Below are 21,805 nucleotides of genomic sequence, written 5' to 3' on the forward strand. Positions count from 1 at the left end.
TATGATACCTTTGTGCGAAATCCCCCCAACTCCGTTGATTTTAGTGATATTTTTAATGATCCTTTATCTGATACTTTATTTTCTTCCTCTTCCTCTACTTCCCCCATCCCCAATTCTTTTAACATTCTTCTTTTAATGTTAATGGTCTTAAAACTCCTGGTCAAGGTTCCTTTAAAATGGACCAAATTTCTTCTTTCTTTTTACAAAATCACGTTTCCTTTGGCGGTATCGTTGATACACACCTATCACCTAAACAAATGAAATTTTTGTCTAAACGAGTTTGTGATTATACTTCTTTTCATTCTGATTTGGACTCCACCAAACACGGCCGCTCTTCTGGTGGTGTTTCTTTATTCATACATAACTCTTTAGCCACTCATGTCCAATTTTATCAATCCCATTCCTCCCGTATTCTTTCTGTAGACTTGTTTTTTAAAGGCAATGTTAAATTGCGTATATTTGTCGTCTACATTCCCCCTACAAATAATCTTGTTCTTCGTTACGAAGTCATTGATCAATTAATTTCTTTAATTTCCCAAACTTCTTCACAAAATTTTCACCATGCTATTTGCGGTGATTTTAATATGAATCTGGAGAAATATTACCCTATTTTTTTGCATCAACCTCAGGTTGCTGCTAAACGAATTCACAAACTATTCCATTATTTGCTTTCCCATAATTATGAGGATTGCACCCCCCTTAACCTATCTGGTACATTGGGTACTTATCACCATTTGGACACTATTACTCGTATTGACTTTGTTTGGTCTTATCCACTTCTTCGCCAATATATGTTAACAGCTTCTATTTTTGATTCTCATGATTTACACATTTCTGACCATAACCCTATTATTACCTATTTTGATGCTTCATTATTATCAGATGCTATTAAATCTGCACGAGCTCGTCAACTTGGTCGTAATACTCGACGTGTTTTCAAATATGATTCCATTTCTATTGATCAGTGGACTGCTTTTGCTGATAATTTGGATAAATTATGTCCAATTGATCCACTTATTTTTGACGCTTGGCCTCTCAATCAGAAGTGTGAATATCTCCATTCTAGGATTATCAAAGCTGCTAATTCCACTTTACCTTCAGTTACTGTGGGCAATACTTATATTCCAAAGAAGCCTAAAGACTTGGAAAGTTTATGCCAGTCCTATAGATTTTTGTCTAAAGTGGCTAAAACTATCCGTTCTCTTCATAAGACCCCTATCTCATACTCTATGCATTATGAGACTAAGTGGTCTTCATATTATATACGTCTTAATAATATTTTATCCTTTTATAAACAAACTTTTGTTACACCTATTACTTTTCCTCCTTTTCTTCGAGATGCAAGAATTGATGATTTTGCCAATTTACTTCAAACCCTAGAAATAATGACTTTGCTTTTGCGAAGTCTTCTTTTGCTTAAAGAAAAAGAATTTCAAGCCTCTTCTATTCAGGCTAAAATTGATGCTCGGAATGATAACTTTACCAATGATATTTCCACTTTTATTGAATCTGCTTTGTCACGAACCAGACGACGAATTGTTCTTGATCGTGTCTTTATTGATCATCTAACACACCCTACTCTTTTAACTTCTCCAGATGCTATTGATCAAGAAGTTATTGAACATTTTCAAAACTTTGTTCCAATTACTTCTACTCCTTCTTCTTTCATACAGGATTTGCCTGAACGATGGTCTAATACTTATGCACCACTTGCTGATGTTTCTTCAGCTATTTTTGATTCACTAATGGATCCTCCTACCCTTGATGAATGGTCCTCGACAATTTCCTTTATGCCTAACGATAAAGCCCAGGTCCTTCTATGATCTCGTACGAGATGTTAAAACACCTAGGTCCTTCTGCTTCTGCTCTACTTTTCAGCTTAATTTGCGCCTGTTTATCAGATGCGAATATCCCTGACTTATGGAGACAAGCTACTGTCTTTCCTATTCCCAAACCGCATGAATGGAAGTGCCAACTCAAAAACACTCATCCTATTACTTTATTGGAGGTGATTCGCAAGGCTTTGGTTAAGCTCTTTTACAATCGTCTCGCTCCTTTGCTCGCCTCCCACCATGTTCTTCAAGGTGGTAATTTCGCAGGTTTACCTAGAAGTTCCTGTCGTGATCCTATTATTACTCTGGAATTCATTATCCATGATTCGGTAGTTGTTAAACAACCCTTATGGATTCTCTCTCAAGACATTTCAAAAGCATTTGACTCTGTAGATTTATCTATGTTGCGTTTTGCTCTTCAACGTTTACGGTTGCCTCAACATGCAATTCAATTCTTACTCTCTTTATTTATGTCACGTTCTAACCGTGTCATTACTGCACATGGCCCCACTCCACCATATAGAGTTAGAATTGGTATAGACCAAGGTGAAGTTATCTCTCCGCTTTTATGGATTATTTATTTAGACCCTCTACTCACAGTTCTCAAAAATGAGAAGAAAGACCCTTATCGTTTAGTTTCTCCAATAGCTTCCTGTACTGTCTCATCAGCTTCTTGTTCTCTTGACGCTTTAGACATTAATAATTTGGTGTTTATGGATGATTCTACTTTGATCTCTTCTTCTAAAGAAGGAATGGAACATATGTTGTCTATTACTGAAGAATTTTATTGTTTAAACAATACCTCAGCCAACCATAACAAATATGTTTTAGCCACTAATGCAGTTGCTGCTTCTCGAGATTTGTCTCCTATAGCCTTTAATTTATTGACTTCGTCACTCAACTCTACAACCAACATTACTGTTACTCCTATCCCTATGTCCTCATCCTTCCGTTTTCTGGGAGTTTGGTTTAATATTAATGGCTCTAGGAATTTCATCTGGCAACAACTTAAACGAGAATGTAATTCTTTCTCTGCAATTCTTCGCCTTGCGAAACTGACTGTTCAACAAGTGGTGTATCTTTATAATACTATTTTGATTCCGAAATTGGATTATCGAATGCAAGTCACCCATTTATCTGAGGCTGAATGCTCCACTATTACTTCTTCAGTTCGTGCCTTAGTTAAACACAAGGCCAAATTATCACGCTCTGTTCCTAATGTGGTGTTATATTTAACACATGCTTTGGGTTTGATCAATTTATTTTCATTTCAACAACAAAGTCATTTTACTAATTTATTTTTGTTAGCAAATTCTTCTTCTGTTTTTATGAAATCACTTTTTAATTATAGGTTGCGATTTATTCAATTTTATTGTTTAATTCCTATTTCTCCTTTGATGGTTTTGGATTGGACTTGTTGGTCTTCTCTTTTAATTTTTAAACAAGATTATATCACTAATACTTTAGCCTCATTACTCTCGACTCCCTTCCGTTTGTCACGTGCTGATTTATCGTCTGTGCCTGATTTAACCTACCCCAATGGCCATACTCCCATTTATCAATGTCTTTCTTTGGATGTATTTAAAGCCAACTTAACAAGACTTTGAAAACGTTGTAGCCATAGATACTGAAGTAATCGCATAATATGGAGGAATAATATGGAATAAAAGATCAAACGATAGAAAGTCACATGATTGGATAAAATTAACCGGAAAGGATAAACTTTTAGGAGAAGGAATGATCTACATGATGTAATGTTTATTAAATGATTAACGGAGAACCAATAGATCAAGTGGGGAGTTGATCGATGTGGCTTGGCAACCAGTTTATCAAGTTCAACAATAGGAACAATTAGGAGGAGTAATCATAAGCCACAAATGATAAATCATATAAAAAGGAAGGATAGCGAATTAAAGGAACAAAAAAAAATAGGAACATGTAAAATATTGATGAACTGCAGCCGCAGTAGAAGAATAGCTGACGAGACGCAGTAGAAAAGATAACACAGCCACAAAAGATGGATCTTTATGATATAATATTTGAAAGATTATTTTATTTTAAAGAAGAGATAGCACAGCCACAAAAGATGGATCTTTACGATATAATATTTGAAAGATTATTTTATTTTAAAGAAAAGATAGCACAGCCACAAAAGATGGATCTTTACGATATAATATTTGAAAGATTATTTTATTTTAAAGAAAAGATAGCACAGCCACAAAAGATGGATCTTTACGATATAATATTTGAAAGATTATTTTATTTTAAAGAAAAGATAGCACAGCCACAAAAGAGGGATTATATCTTTACGACATAATATGCGAAAGATTATTTTAAAGAAAAGATAGCATATTAAAATAGTATAACATATTAGAAAAGATAACATATAAAATAGCATATAAGATAGCGCATAAAAGATAACATATAAAATATTAGAAAGAAATAAGAAGTAGGAAAAGAAAGAATAAGAAAGTTGGTTTAAATAGGAGCGGAATGGGAAGTGAATTCCACAGTCGTCAGATACGATGTAAAACTTTAAGTAAATTAGTTAATTGTGAATTTTATGAAGAATAAATAAAATACCCTTTGATATGAAAATAAATTGTTTCGATTGTTTTTGTTACTATTTTCTTATGATGAAAAAGTAATTTTGTTTAATTAATTGTTAGTAAAGCGTAATGTTATTTTAAAGGTAATAGGTTCGCCCTAAACTTTACTGTAATGTTCGCTTAATTAATTTTAATTGGACAAATTCATGGTGAATTTAATGTCATAACAAGAATTATGAAATGAATAAAATATAAACTTTTGTAAAGAGAACTATCGTATTTTGAAAGAAGATAATGGATGAAATATCGTGGCGAGAGCTATCGCAATTTGAAAGTTAAGTAGTAATAAAACTAAACCAAGCAAGAATATTAATGTTTCGTGGAGAACGTATATACGTTAAAGCAGGGAAGTTTGTTTACCGCTGGGTGGCAGACGGGGTGACAATTTGGTGCATGCTCCAAGAAAGGAAATGTCGACTTTGCGTCGACATTTTGACTATCTTCATATAGTCAAGTACCTATGCGGTATTAAGAAGGAAACGGTTAACAACTAAGTGAATTGATCACTCGCGAAGGGAAGGATCGTTCCGATCATGGTACCGACGTGGTATTCCGAAGAATCTGAACTCAGAAAAAGAGGTGTTAGAATTAAAATATAATATTGGGGAAAAAGGTTGTAAGTACCTGAAAAACTTTAAAATGGGAACGGGCGAAATAGCGATATTGTACACCTACCTTAGGAATTATAAAAAGAAGGATGCGGTGATATGATGGAATATAATGAACTCGTTTCAAAATAATAGATTTATTACAGGAAAATCCGGAAAGTATTGTAGTAAGTCACAAAAGTTGTTGTCTTTGAAGTTTTCGCGCTAATAATTGTAAAACCGAGAAATTTAGGAAGCCCTCGTAAGATGTGGTATTCTGGGAGGGGCACCATTGTATTTTGCAGATGCCAGAAGTTCCTGGGGATACAATGTTGTAATGAAAAGTTGACGAGTAAGCTATAAACTCAAGGGTTACGTGGGAACCTATTACCAAAACACAAGGGTTGCGTGGGAACCTATTTAAAACACAAGGGTTACGTGAGAACCTATTACAAAAACACCGGCTGTGAATATAACTTCTTCAGATGGGAATTGAAATAATTGGACTCAGACGTGAGTGGAACATCTCCCTACTGAAAGCATTTTGAAAATGCGTAATTGAATTCACAAGGCAAAAAGAGAAACCATCGTGAGTATAACTTCTTCAGATAAAACTGAAAGCATTTAGAGAAATGCGCAATTGAACTCACGAAAAGAAGATGAACGTTATGGAATAATGCGAAATTTAGGAATATTTGCTGGTCAAATGATAAAATGTGAATAGCAAACCTCGAAACTACTATACTTCATTGTGAAGGTAAAGGCAAGCCGAGTATAGGTTATTAAATTGTAAAAGATAATAAATAAGAAGAAACACCGTTAAATAAGTATAAATGCGTGTGTCGCATAAGTGTAAATGCGTGTGTCGCATAAGTGTAAATGCGTGTGTCGCATAAAGTATAATATGTTGTGTGTCGACATAATGGTGATAATAAGAATTAGTACAAGATTAAACAAAGAAGATATTTTGCATAATATTGAATATATAGATGTAAAGATTACATATATAATGAAAAAGAACTAAAAATTCACAAACTTTAGAAGTTATGAGAATTTTGAAGTTCGTGAAATGCGAAAATTACAAATTTTGATGATAAAAGAAAATTTTGAGGCGCAGTAAAAACTTAGAAAATTTTTGGAATTTTTAGAATGCGCAATAAAAACCTCCGCAGTCTGAGGAGATTGTGGACTTAGAATAATTTTTGAATTAATGGCGCAGTAAAATATATACATGAAATTATGAAAGATAAGAATAGCAGAAGAAACTTGTGAAAATCAAAAAAAAGAGGATTTAAAGATTGAAAGATTAATATAAGAATATTATGAATAAGTAAAAGATTTAGAAAAAAAAAAAATAAGTTGTGAAATGAATATTCATAATGAAAGAAAGATTATACATTCAATATAGGTAATAGGAAAGGACAATATAGTAAAGGATGGTTAGAAGATCAAAATAGAAGCGATAAAAATGATATATAAGAGAGTGGAATTTCAATTTGAATTCTGGATGAATATTTATAATAATTTAATTGGAGTATACGATGGAATGGTACCATCAATGGGAAAGTGAATATAGGACACATAAAGAAGAACATGAGTTAAGAACGGGAGAATTAGATGAATGTTTAAATTGTGAATTATGTCATCCGATAGGAAATGAACCAATGGTATTCAAGAAATTTTGGGATGCATTATTTAAATTCGAAGATACAATAATAATATATAATAACGTAACGATCAAGGGAGTAATAGATTTATTAAGTATGGATAATTCAGAAAGAGAAGATACAATACACAAGGGAAAATGTAGAGACATAATGGATAGAATAACAGAATCAATAAGATATAGGATACAACCAAAAATGAAAGAAAAAGGATTACGGACAATTATACTAGTAATCGTAAGGGATTATATCGAAAGAAATTTAGAGAATGAAGTATTTGACAGATTAATTGGGAATCCTGAATTAGTAGAACATAAATATATCTTGGAAGGTTGGGATGTCGAAAGAAGATTTGAGAAATTTTGGCAATGGTATAGAGTCGCATTAGGAGAAATTAGAGCTGTAAAAGCAGAAGTAGGAGCAATAGAGAAGTTCAAAGAATTATTATATGAAGAAGAAAAAATAGCGGAAAGTGAAGAAAAAGTGAAGGAATTAATGCGAGGAATAATATATGAAAATATAGAAATAGATAATGTTCAAGAACATCATAAGAATATGATACAAAAGATAATAAGAATATTTATAGACACTAGGGGCTTTACAAAAGAACCAGAGGATTCAGAGAGTGAAGGTAGTCCAGCGAGTTACGAATTAGAAAATAGTTCTGAGGAAGAATTAGAGATAATAATAGGAGACAAATCATGGAAATTTAGTGAATTAAAGAGAAGGACAAGTTCTATAGATGAAGATCAATTGAGATACATTTGGAAGATAGGAATAAAGTTGATGATAGAAATGGATATATTGGTAACGAAAATATTTATAGATAAAGTCCAAGAGGTAGAGGAAATGGATGAAAGGGAAAAAGAATTGGAGATGAGAGAATGGTTAGAAAAAGAAACAGTAATATGTAAAAGATGTGGTATTAGGAGATTCGAAATGGACAGAACAGATAATGAATGTGGGGAATGTATTAAAGAAATGCAGAAAGATGAACAAGATGAGTTAGCAGAATTAAAAGATGATTTAGAAAAATTGGGATACGAAATAGATGTATCAGAAATTCAAAGGATAAAAAGTTTTGGAGTAAATAATCGAATAATAATAACTAAAGAATTTGTGGAAGAATATATGGAAATGATAAATTTGGAAGATAAAGAATTAAGAAAAGAGATTCATAAGTGGTTAAATGAGAGTACAACTTGGTGTGAAAGATGCGAAATAAGATGGATGAATGATATGTTTAGATTAGGAGGAACTGTATGCAGAGATTGTGAAGAAGAAGATATTAATGAAATTGATGATCGGGTAAAAAGATTACAGAAGATTTTTGAGGATATTGGAATAATGATAATTGAAGAGGAATTGTTAAGATTAACTAGTATGGGATATACAGATGGAGAAATTTTAGATAAAGAATTCATTGAAATCTTTCAAGAAAATAAGAATGAGTCGGAAAAAGAATTGAAGAAAAAGTTAGATAAGTTGTTGAAAGAACAAGCAGGAGTAATGGATAGTGAAGAAAGTGGTGAAAAGAGTGATAATGAAGAATCAGAAGAAGACAATACGGATAATTCAGAAAAGATTGGAGAAATATTAAGTCCGGATGAAATATGGGACGGAAGTGATGAAGATTTTGAAGAAGAAGAATCTGAAAATGAAATCGAAAATGTTATAAATACAGGAGGTTTTGGTCTGAATCAAAATTCAGATTCGAATAGTTCATTAAATTTTAAAAATTCTGACACAGAAAGTGAAATATCTGATTACAATTTACAAGAATTATTTCAAGAGAATATAGTAAATATGGCAAATGAAGCACAAATAAGAAGAATAATGGAGAATGCTATGGGATTGGCACCAAATGCATTAGATAATGCGTTAGGAGCAGGACAGACTTTGGCGGATAGGATTCAGACTGCAGGAATGGGGGGAATAGTAGGTATGCCAACTTTTAGTGGAAAAGAGGATGAAGATATTAATGATTGGATTAGACAATTTGAGATAGCATTTACAGTAAGTGGACGACCAGAAGGAAATGTTGGAGGAGGTGTATGTAGACAAAATAAGGCAAACATAGCTATAACTTGTTTAAGAGGAATTGCATTACAATGGTATAATGAGGAAAAAGAAAGGGTAGCAGCTAATTTAGTGAATTGGTGTGACCATAATGAGGACAGGAATTTAAAAAGAAGATTAATCGACAGATTTACTAGGAATGATGTTCAAAGAAGAAAGATGTTAGAATTAACAAGAATTAGACAGGGAACAAATGAAAGTGTTGAGGAATATACTAGAAGATTTAGGTCAATATTAAGAGTTGCAACTAGAGGTCATGCGTTAGATGATTTATATCAAGTGAATTATTTTATTCAAGGGTTAGATGCTATGCTAGGTTATCATGTTAGGAGAAGTAATCCGACGAATCTGAATGATGCAGTTAACGAAGCAAAAAGAGAAGAGGAAGCGAAGGATGAGTTGTTAATGAAAACAACGGGGTTAGATATGAAACGAGTAGGACAAGAGAAAAACATGGAAGAAATTTTGAAAGAAGAGACAAATGAATATAAAGGAATGAATCCAATTGCGAAAGAATTACAAAAAAAAGAAGTTAAAAGTGAGGAATGGGATGAGTTAATTAATGGAATGAAAAGGTTGGAAGCACATGTAATGCAAAGAAATGAAGCGTATGTAATGCAAAGGAATAGGAATGATAGGAGACCGATCGGAAATAATAATGTCCAAAGAAATAATATGAACTGGGATAGAATGACTTGCTATACATGTGGAAGAAAAGGACATACTTCTAGAGTTTGTAGGGAAGGTCAAAGAAGATCATATGGAGGAAATAATAAAGGGTCATATAGCCAAAATAATCAAGTTAATTACCTTGATGAAGAATATTATGGTGAAGGATATAATGTGTATAATATGGAATATAATGATGAATATGATGGATATAATGAGGGTGGTGGATATGATAACTATAATAATGGATTCGATGGATACGAAGTGAATAACTATGAAGATGAGGAGAGATATGATATGTTCCCAGTACCACCTAGAAAGAGTGAAAGAAATAAAGACAAGGTTATGAACGATGAAAGAGATAGAAGAAGAAATGCACAATGGCAAGGACAACAGCAAAAAGCACAGGAGAATAATAAGAGGGGTTTTACAAAAGAACAATTACAGAAAGGATATGAAACTAGAAAGAATAATAATAGGTGTCACAATTGTGGACAACAAGGACATTTTGCTAGAGAATGTACAAACGAGAAAGTGAAGTTAAATCGAAATATACCAAATGTTGGAGATTTTGATCCATTTGAACAATTTGTAAATTCAAGCGTACCAATTAATTGGGGACAAATGATGAATGAAAGACCAGAAGTAAGGAAGAAATTATTAAATGGTTTGAGATATTGACTACACTCGGGGGAATTGAAGAATATTAATCAGAAAGAAGAAAAATCACAAGCAACAAGATGTAATATAATAATTGAAGGAAAAATGATTAGAGCATTAGTTGATACAGGAGCAGGACCTTCAGTAATAACGAATGAACTGAGAAAAGAATTAAATATACCAATAACGAAGGAAAGTAATGTCGTATTAACAATAGCAGATGGAAATAACATAGCTTCATTAGGAAGAGTGGAAATTAGAATAGAAATTGATGAAAATTTAGAAATACCTTTAGAGTTCAAAGTAATTGACTCGGGAAGAAAAGATTTGATATTAGGAACTGATTTATTAAGATATGGGATAATAAATATGAAAGAAGGTCTGTTAACAATAGAATGGGATAATGGAATATATGAAATACCAATTGATTTTAGAGGAAAGAAAAATGTTGAATTTGAGGAGTCAGGGAATAGGGGTGAATTTAATGGAGATCCAGAGAATATAGATGATATAGATGGCAATTCTAGTGAAGAGTCAGAGGTTGAAGATGAATATGAGGAGATGGAAAAAGAAGAGTTATTATCGATTGTAAAAACTGATAGAGAAAAGAGGGATGAGGAAAAATGAATGGTCTTGGCTTTCTGAATGAAGGAGAGACGGTAAAGATGCTAAATGAGAGCAAAGAAGAAAAATTTGAAAAGAAAACACATCTGGGAGAAATGAGCGATGAGGAGAGAATAGCATTTAAAAAATTGATAAGGGAATATGAAGATATATTCGAATATGACGAAGAGAAATTGGGAAGGATAAATACAGTTAAACATGAAATAATAATTGAAGAAAATCAAGGACCAATAGCACAAAAGAGATATAAAGAAACTGATGAAAAAGGAAAGTTTATAAAGAAAGAAATTGAACAATTGTTAAAGATGGGGAAGATAAGAGAATCATGGAGTAATTGGGCATCTCCAGTAACGTTAGCAGGAAAGAAAACTGGAAATTATAGATTTTGTATAGATTATAGAAAGCTAAATAATGTGACAAAGTCAGATGAATATCCTTTACCCCGGATAGACGAGTTGTTAGAAAAATTTAGAAAGGGAAGTTGGTTCACAAGTTTGGATTTAGCAGCAGGATATCATCAAGTAGAAATGGCAGAAGAAGATAAAGAGAAAACAGCATTCATTTGTTCACAAGGATTATATGAATACAATGTTATGCCATTTGGATTGAAGAATGCACCAGGAACATTTCAGAGATTAATGGATAAAATATTAAAAGAATATATAGGAGAATTTGTTACAGTGTATTTAGATGATATAATGATTTATTCAGAAGATTTTGAGGAGCATATAGAACATGTAGATAAAGTATTGAGTAAATTGAGAGAGAATAATATGATTGTGAAATTGAAGAAATGTCAGTTTGGATTGAGAAATATAAATTTCTTAGGGCATATAGTAGGAAGAGATGGATTGCGACCGGATAAAGAGAAAGTTGAGAAAATAGAAAATATGAGGAGGCCGAAAACTGTCACAGAAGTAAGATCATTTTTAGGATTATGTTCATATTATAGGAGATTTATAAAAGGTTTTTCGAAGATAGCAAAACCTTTGCTTAACTTAACAAGAAAGAATGAAAAGTTTGAATGGAAAGAAGAACAACAAGAAGCATTTGACGTATTAAGGACAAAATTGACAGAAAATCCAATTTTAGTATATCCGGATTTCAGCAGAGAATTTATATTGATAACTGATGGATCTAAGATAGGACTAGGAGCAGTGTTAGCTCAAATGAATGAAGAAAATAAAGAGGTTGTAATAGCTTACGCAAGTAGGAGTACAGTTGGAGCAGAGAAGAATTATCCACCAACAGAATTGGAATGCTTAGCGGTATTTTGGGGAATACAACATTTTCAGAAATATTTAGTAGGAAGGAAATTTATAGTGATAACAGATCACGCAGCATTAAAAGGATTAACAGACGGAAAGGAACAAACGGGAAGGAGAGCAAGATGGGTAATGAAATTACAACAATTTGATTTTAAAATAGTACATAGAAGTGGAAAGAAAATTAAAAATGCAGATGGATTATCAAGACTGAGATTTAAAGAAAAAGAAACAGAAAGGAACGAGAATCAAGAAATAACAAAAATAGAAAGTAATAAGGGGAAATTGAGATATATCAAATTTAGGAATAAATGGTATAATGCTAAAAGATTTAAAGGGAGATGGGATGATGAAAAATATTTTACCGATAAAGAAGCAATACTTTTGAATTTGGAGGAAAGGACAGAAAAAGAATTATTAAAGAAATTGGGAAGAGAAAATAAGCCACAAGTTATTATAATCGATGGAGTGGATGGATTAGGAAAAACAAGTATAGTACAAAATTTGATTAAAGAGTGGGAAAAGCAAGGATTAAAAGTAAGATTTAATACATTCAAAAGGAGAAGAAAAGACAAAGGTGAATTTCACGAATCAAAATTAGAAACAGAATGGAAATTTAGAAAGGAAGTAGTAGAACAAATAAACAGAAGAATATTAGAATATGATGAAGATACGGATATAATAATTCTAGACAAATCGCCATATTGCGAATATTATTATCAGAAGACGAAAAGTTTCAACAGAGGATTAATTACTCCACATGGGAACCATGAGATGGAAAAAGAAATATTCAGATTAAAAGGAACAATAGATGAATCAATAGTGATATTTTTGGAAAAAGATGGCGATGTATGTTGGGAAAATTATATTGGAAGAGAAATGAAGAAAATGGAGAAATCGTCATACCCAACATTAAAGAAAAATGAATATTTGGACATGGTTAAAATGTTTAAAGAAAACCAGGATGTATACAAAGATACCAAAAGATACAGTCAAATTGAAGTTAGGAATGACGATAGTAGTTGGAGAAAAGTATATAAGGAGATAGAAAAACACCAAAGAGCTTAAAATTATATTTCCAAAATGGTATTAGGAGATTGTTATATGAATTGGTTTCTTACCTATCGAGTAAAGGTCGATAAGATATGGAAAGTGACTATAAAAGAAGAAGAGAACGAAACAATTATCCATTTAAGGATCGAAGAAGAAGAAGACTTCATACTAGTAGATGTACACATTATAATAAGACTAAAAGAGAAAAAGGTGAAATTAATTATGGAAGATGGAAACAATATGATAATAGAAGAAAGACCAATAGAAAAAGGATTAGGATGGGTACGATCTAAATTGATTATAGGGAACGAAAAATATATAAGAAGGATAGAAATACCAAGGATCAAAAATAAATCAAGAGATAAAAATTAAAAATATATGGAACAGTTATCACGACGCTTTATTTTTACAACACCTTAATTTTTACAACACCTTAATTTTTTTTTACAACACTTCAACCCTTTATAACATTTCAACCTTTTACAACACTTTAGCTTTTAGAATTACAACATAGACATGGAAGAGGAAGAATATAATAGGATAGCGAGGAATATCAACGACGAACGGGAATATGAAATTATAGGAGGATTAATTTACAAAATAAAAGATGAGAAAAGACTAAGAGTGACAAGAAAATATGAATTTGAAGGGTTAATGTACATAGCTCATGATCATGAATTATCAGGACACTTTGGAATAGATGCAACGTATAATAGGATCAAGGATGGGTATTATTGGAAAGGGATGAGAAAAGATGTAGAAGCTTATGTCAAATCATGTAATAATTGTCAGAGGAGAGGAAAACCAATAGGAAAACATGAACTGAATGTAATCAAAGTTATAGAACCATTTTATCAAATTGGGATTGATGTAGTGGGACCATTACCAGTAACAAAGAGAAATAATAGATATATAGTTACAGCGATGGATTATTTTACAAAATGGCCTGAAGCAAAGGCATTGGAAACAGCAGATGCTAAGGAAATTGCAAGATTTATTTATGAAGATATAATATGTAGGCATGGATGTCCAAAGAAGATATTGAGTGATAGAGGAAGTCATTTCAATAATAAATTAGTGAAATCATTAATGGAGGGATTTCAGATAAAACATAACTTTTCGACGCCTTATCATCCAAAAACTAATGGGTTAATTGAAAGATTTAATAAGACATTATGTGAATCATTAGCAAAGCTAAGTAATATCGAAGATTGGGATTTGAAAGTACCAGGAGTATTGTTCGCGTATCGAACTAAAAGGAATGATTCAACGAAAATGAAACCAGGATATTTAATATATGGGAGACAAATGAAGACATTATTAGATTTAGAAGATAAGGAAATTACCATGGCAGAGAGAGTTAATGGGTTGATCGAAGGATTACCAAACATTAGGAATCAAGCTAAAGAAAATGTCAGGAAATCTCAGGAAAAACAAAAATCGTACCATGATAAAAAGAATAGAATAAAGCAGAAATTACAAATCGGAGATAAAGTACTATATTATGATGCAGCAAAAGAGAAACAATGGTCTGGAAAGTTAGAAGAAAAATGGAAAGGACCTTATTATGTACATGAGATAATTTCTAAAGGATCATACAGAATTAAAACTATGGAAGGGAAGATATTGAAAACACCAGTGAATGGTGAATTACTGAAGGAATATATTGATAGGACAAATTTTGAAGTAATAGTTCGAATTTGATGGGACTCAAATTTTAGGTGGGGGGCAAACTGTAGCCATAGATACTGAAGTAATCGCATAATATGGAGGAATAATATGGAATAAAAGATCAAACGATAGAAAGTCACATGATTGGATAAAATTAACCGGAAAGGATAAACTTTTAGGAGAAGGAATGATCTACATGATGTAATGTTTATTAAATGATTAACGGAGAACCAATAGATCAAGTGGGGAGTTGATCGATGTGGCTTGGCAACCAGTTTATCAAGTTCAACAATAGGAACAATTAGGAGGAGTAATCATAAGCCACAAATGATAAATCATATAAAAAGGAAGGATAGCGAATTAAAGGAACAAAAAAAAATAGGAACATGTAAAATATTGATGAACTGCAGCCGCAGTAGAAGAATAGCTGACGAGACGCAGTAGAAAAGATAACACAGCCACAAAAGATGGATCTTTATGATATAATATTTGAAAGATTATTTTATTTTAAAGAAGAGATAGCACAGCCACAAAAGATGGATCTTTACGATATAATATTTGAAAGATTATTTTATTTTAAAGAAAAGATAGCACAGCCACAAAAGATGGATCTTTACGATATAATATTTGAAAGATTATTTTATTTTAAAGAAAAGATAGCACAGCCACAAAAGATGGATCTTTACGATATAATATTTGAAAGATTATTTTATTTTAAAGAAAAGATAGCACAGCCACAAAAGAGGGATTATATCTTTACGACATAATATGCGAAAGATTATTTTAAAGAAAAGATAGCATATTAAAATAGTATAACATATTAGAAAAGATAACATATAAAATAGCATATAAGATAGCGCATAAAAGATAACATATAAAATATTAGAAAGAAATAAGAAGTAGGAAAAGAAAGAATAAGAAAGTTGGTTTAAATAGGAGCGGAATGGGAAGTGAATTCCACAGTCGTCAGATACGATGTAAAACTTTAAGTAAATTAGTTAATTGTGAATTTTATGAAGAATAAATAAAATACCCTTTGATATGAAAATAAATTGTTTCGATTGTTTTTGTTACTATTTTCTTATGATGAAAAAGTAATTTTGTTTAATTAATTGTTAGTAAAGCGTAATGTTATTTTAAAGGTAATAGGTTCGCCCTAAACTTTACTGTAATGTTCGCTTAATTAATTTTAATTGGACAAATTCATGGTGAATTTAATGTCATAACAAGAATTATGAAATGAATAAAATATAAACTTTTGTAAAGAGAACTATCGTATTTTGAAAGAAGATAATGGATGAAATATCGTGGCGAGAGCTATCGCAATTTGAAAGTTAAGTAGTAATAAAACTAAACCAAGCAAGAATATTAATGTTTCGTGGAGAACGTATATACGTTAAAGCAGGGAAGTTTGTTTACCGCCGGGTGGCAGACGGGGGTGACAACGTGACCTTTTTTACCTTTCGCAACTTTTGACACCTCAAGGAACACATTTGCTCTCCTGGTCTGTCATATATGCTAATTCTGTTCAAAAGCGTGGTAATGCCCGTCTTCCCAATTGGTACAAAAATCTCTTTGCTAATGTTACGATTCCAGATAAACCTGGTTTGTTAAAAGACCGATTTATGACTGAACAACGACCTGTGAGCCAGATTGCAAAAGAACTTGCTCCTTGCACTCCTCCTTCTGGTTATAAGAAGAATTGGATTGTCACGATAAATGATAATGGCCTTCCGTTATTCGGTAAACAGATCCAGATCCAACCCAAACGCTTCACTTGTACCATTGTACATTGGACTTCAGACTGCTTATCTCGTCCGAGTGATTTGATTACTCTACAACCTTGTCCTGGCTGCAATTTAAATATAAATAAATCTTCCTATTCAAAGAAATCAGTTGCTACTGGTTCTATTTCTTGCTCCTATTCGGCCTCTCTTCGTCAGTCATGGATCTTACCTATGAAGAAATCATCCATTTTGAATCACACATCCAGCTTGACTGCTATTAAGGTTGCTTGCCGAAACCTAGGGGTTTAGGCAAGATGGCGTTTCGCCGAAAAGCGAAATTCTGCCGAAACTATATTAAAGTTATATTTAAAAACTGGCAAAACTTTGGAGAAAGGCGAAACTGCCGAAACTTATTATAAATGCCGAAACTGCTGAAACTCTGCCGAAACTATAATAAATCTATAGTAAAATTTTGACGAAACTAATCGTAGGATTTTGAAGAGGTTTAGACAAGCAACCTTAACTGCTATGGTGTCGTGGGCGGAAATCATGGACTTTGTAACTTCATTTTGTAATCCTTCAGTTCGCTTGATGCCTGCTGCTGATATTCCCCATACTTCCTTTGATACTGTCGACAAGGCTTCGCCTACTCCACATTTACTTACGGCTGGCGATGTTGCTGCTTCATCATCGGTCGTGCCTTCTTCAGACTCACAATATATCTTTTACACTGATGGTTCTCTCATTAATTTAGGAACTAGTGATGTTTCTATGGGATAGGGCTGGGTTCAAATTGTCAAAGATTCTGGCTTTCTTAATTCCATTGCCACTTATAAGCGGGGTTTTATTCACGATTGGCCTTCTTCTTCTCATACTGAAGCTGCTGCTATTTATGCAGCTTTATCAGCTTCTCCTGCCAACTCCGTAGTTCACATTTATACAGATTCACAGTCTTTCATCGAGGGTTTAAAACATTGTTTTTTATCTGATTATTCAAATTCTCGTCTTTATTATAAGACTACCAACTTTGAACTTTGGGCCATCATTCAACAACTGATTGTGGATAAACAACTTTCAGTTTTACCTCATAAGGTTAAAGTTCACTCTAATTTTTATTGGAATGACTTCGCTGATTCTCTTGCCAATACTGCCCATACATCTGACGATGCTATTCTTATTTCCCGTCTCGACCTTGCCACGGTTCATGATTATATTACGTCTTACGACGACGTTGTCTGCGAAACCAACCCAAGGCATCTGTTTAAACAATATCATCAGATGTTGTATATGAAAGACCTTTTAGCTCTTTCTCGTTTCCGTTTTATTTCTCTTTTAACAGATCCATCCCGATACGTGGTTGATTGGGCTCTTACCTGGCATACGTTAATATTCCAACCCAAATTTGATAATTCCTTCACTAAGGAAAATGTCTCTAGACATCACACGTTAAAATTTCAACTTTTTCTGGAAGACTTACCTACTTTGAAATCACTGAAAAGAACACGACCTGATTTATACGTAGAGATTCTGACCTGTCGTTCTTGTGAAGACCACTTAGAAGATTTTATGCATTTATTTTTATGCAAAAAGCGCCGCGTTAAATTACATCAAATTTTAACGTCATATCTCCACCACCTTACCCAAAAAATTAAAGAAGCGGGTGATAATGCCAATTGTGATTACTCTTCTTCAATTAATAGAGTTACTTCCCTTCCTTGCTGGATTTTTTCATCTAACAACTGGTCCTCTTATAGTCTCGTCCGTGGTTGTTTGCCTAACGCCTTTCTGGAAGTTTTTATAAACTTAGGTATTCCTCACCTCACTGCTATGAATGTGGTTGCCGCTATACATAACAATTTTATCAACAAATTCCGTAAACGAATTTGGAATCCGCGTTCGTATGATAAAGGATTATGGGAACATACGATGAACATTTCTTCAAAACTTAAACAATCTTCAAGGCCTAAAGGTTTGCCTAAATCTTCTTATTTACCCTACTCGTCTTTACCACCTCTGACCCATGTTGATTCACGTAACTCTGGAACCGATTGGTTAAAAAACTCGATGCAATATGGATTATCTTGGTTTAATCACATTTCGGGTTTTATGGGTCGTCTAACGGTGCTACTTAATAACCGCTTTTGCAGGATGGAGTGTCGATTTTAATAGTAGGCGCGTCATTCGTTATTTTGTTAGCATAGTTGCTTCTACTTTGGTTGGAATATATCAAGGGGGGAGATCTAGGAAGTGTTAGTATTAGCGAATTTTCTTTTGAACTTTCTTTTAATTTTAATTTCTTTCAGGAGACTATATAGCTTTGTTTTTTGTTAGTTTTTATTTTATTTTCTTTTTCTTATATGTAATTTTGTAAAGTTTGATAAATAATTAATAAAGATAAAGGCTACTATGCCATGTTTGCCCAAAAGTGTGACTTAAGCAATCATTATACTTTGTCTCCCGTTGGGCTCTACCTATTTTTTCCCAAGAAGACATAGATGAAAAATATAAGGATTTTTTGCCTTGAGTAATAGTATAAGAACTTTTCAACATTACAGTCAACTCTCTTTATAGTCACACATTTGGGACAGTCCATATTTGGTGATTATAAAGAGATGTGACTATATAAAAAATTTCTTATATTAGTATATCATAATTCCGGCCAAAAATTAACATAATTTTAGCCAAAATTATACTCAAAACTTTATTGTATCATAACTCCGCCAATATTAATTGTAGAGAGATAATCTTACCGCCATTCGATTCGTCTTGATGAGACGGTTCTAATGGTATAAAATACATCGAAATCTAATCACTAGATTAATTTCCGAAATTAAAAAAATATTAATGGTTTTTGTGTAATAACTCTGCCAATATTGATCCTAGAAAGACGATCTTACCGCCATTCGATTCGTCTTGATGAGACGGTTCTAATGGTATAAAATACATCGAAATTCAATCACTAGATTAATTTCCGAAATTAAAAAATATTAAATGGTTTTTAAGTAGTAACTCCGTCAATAATGATCACAAAGAGATGAGCTTACCACCATTCGATTCGTCTTGATGAGGCGATTCCAACGAGCTATTAATCGTCTTTTTACAATCACTAGGTACCGAGAAATTTAGCAAAATGTTAAATGGCGCAGTAAACGTAAATTAAGAAATATAATAATGCCGATGCTTAACATTTTGTTGAATAACTCATCAGCCAGTGATCGCAAAAGGATAAAACTACCACCATTCGATTCATCTCAGTGAGACGATTCTAACAAGCTATGATACATCTTTGTACGATTATTAGATGCCAAGTTATTTAATATATTCTTTATATAACTGTGATTATAAACGGTTTTTTTTAATATAAGATTTTTGAGGATAGGTGTGATAGTGACTATAGATAGATTGTGACTATATAGGATAGTTTTTAATAATAAAGTGTTTTGAACATTCAACTGGTGTGATTATATAGTAGAATGTGACTATAACGGGAGTGACTATAGAGGGAGTTGACTGTATATGAAATTATTACTGAAGTCTTTAGTTTTGTCTGAACTCCTTACGGCTTATATTGAGTTAGGACCGTTATCATAAGTCTTGGAATTACCAACAATAACATAAGATGGCAATTCCATATGAACGTTTTCCTGAGCTTTCTGAAAGGTTGAAAAGTAGTGCGTCTTAGTTCTTACACTTTTAAAGTATAACTGGCTAAGTGGTTCGCAAGCCAGACCATTATTTCTTGAAAGAAGCTCTTGACCAACGTATTTCTTGCTAGTTGAAGTTGTTAATAGGGGAGTTAGTTTTCTAAAATAAGGTGACAAAGTTGAGGTGTATGTTTGGTATTTTTTACTCAGGTTTTTCTCATTGCACTTCGAGTTTTCCTGAGGTTTATGTTTTTATTTTTTGCTTTTTGTTTTTCTTGGTCATTTTTTTTGGTATAACCCTATTTTCTTTGGAGATTGGGGATACTGGAAAATTTAATCGTCATGATGGCTTAGTGTTACTAATTTTCAAAATCAATGATCACTCAGGTGATAAGGGGGGTGACAGGTTGAGTACCACAGTTTTTGTAATATACTAATCATGGTGGTCACATGTTGGATTATCATTGGATTGACTTATCTAGGTAAATCTTAGGCTGATAGATCGTTCAAAATGAAGTGGGTATTCCTATTGGGATTGCACAACACTAAAAAGTTCCTGAAGGTCTTTTTTAAAGTAGGTTTGTTATCCATAATATGTAGTTAAATAAGAGAAATTGAATTTTGTGTGTTTTTGATAGTGCTAATGGTAGCTTGGAGGTGCAATAAGTCATTCTTGAAGTGGTTGTGTACTGAATGGATTACGTATAGCATAGTCAACTTTACCTTGTTTGAGATATAACTTGGGAGAGTAGCCATAGTAATTTATATAGAGAGGGTGTTGGGTTTATAATCTTAGCATTTCTTTTTATGTATTTTGTTTATAAAAGATTATTTGTTCTTGTATTAGTTAGTTCTGCACTTTATTGTAGTTTTTTTTTGAATACCTGGTATTCTCTAAAGTTACTCATGGTAAAAATTAATAAAATTCAAGTGCAAGCCCTATAAAAAGTATTTATATTTAAAATATAATTAAAAACTTTTTAAAATATATTTAAAATATACTTAAAATATATTTAATTTAAAAATTGCGAAATACTTATAATATACTTAAAATGTATTTAAAATTATCTTAAAATATATTTCTAATATATTTAATTTTTGCCCAAATACTTAAAATATACTTAAATTATATTTAAATTAAAATTTAAATATATTATAGATATATTATTTACATACTTAAAATGTTCTTATAATATATTTCATAATATATTTTAAGTATATTTTAAGTATGTAAAAAATATACTTATAATAATCTTATAATATACTTAAATTTTAATTTAAATATAATTTAAATATATTTTAAGTATATGGGCAAAAATTAAATATATTAGACATATATTTTAAGATAGTTTTAAGTATATTTTAGATATATTAAAAATATATTATAAGTATTTTGCAATTTTTAAATTAAGTATATTTTAAATATATTTTAAGTATATTTTAAGTATAATACTTTTTATAGGGAAGTTATGTTTAAACAAAGTGTGACTTCTTTAACTTGTATATTAGTTTATTGAATGATTTTATAAATTTAATAAAAATAAAGGCTACTATGCCATATTTATTACTTCAAAAGTATGATTTATGACCTGTTTTGGAGATATCCGGTGTCCTGTCAAACCACTAACTTCATTATAAAGTGAGTAGACTATATAATTATTAATATAATATTATATAATAAATACTATGTAATATTTTTATTTTATAAGTCCTATGATTAT

The 21,805-nt window shown here is 32.0% G+C and overlaps 2 protein-coding genes across 2 annotated transcripts; both read left to right on the forward strand.

Annotated features, from left to right (window-relative positions):
* Window positions 1–3,849: 3,849 nt before the first annotated feature.
* On the forward strand, window positions 3,850–4,149 carry OCT59_003785 (uncharacterized protein; the record flags this gene model as incomplete). Its single annotated transcript, XM_066147873.1, has 1 exon — window positions 3,850–4,149. The coding sequence occupies one exon, from the start codon at window positions 3,850–3,852 to the stop codon at window positions 4,147–4,149; it is 300 nt and encodes a 99-aa protein (XP_065996531.1).
* Window positions 4,150–15,180: 11,031 nt separating this feature from the next.
* On the forward strand, window positions 15,181–15,480 carry OCT59_003786 (uncharacterized protein; the record flags this gene model as incomplete). Its single annotated transcript, XM_066147874.1, has 1 exon — window positions 15,181–15,480. The coding sequence occupies one exon, from the start codon at window positions 15,181–15,183 to the stop codon at window positions 15,478–15,480; it is 300 nt and encodes a 99-aa protein (XP_065996532.1).
* Between the last annotated feature and the right edge of the window lie 6,325 nt (window positions 15,481–21,805).

This window comes from Rhizophagus irregularis, chromosome 12 (assembly GCF_026210795.1).
Source record: "Rhizophagus irregularis chromosome 12, complete sequence".
Classification (NCBI taxonomy): domain Eukaryota; kingdom Fungi; phylum Glomeromycota; class Glomeromycetes; order Glomerales; family Glomeraceae; genus Rhizophagus; species Rhizophagus irregularis.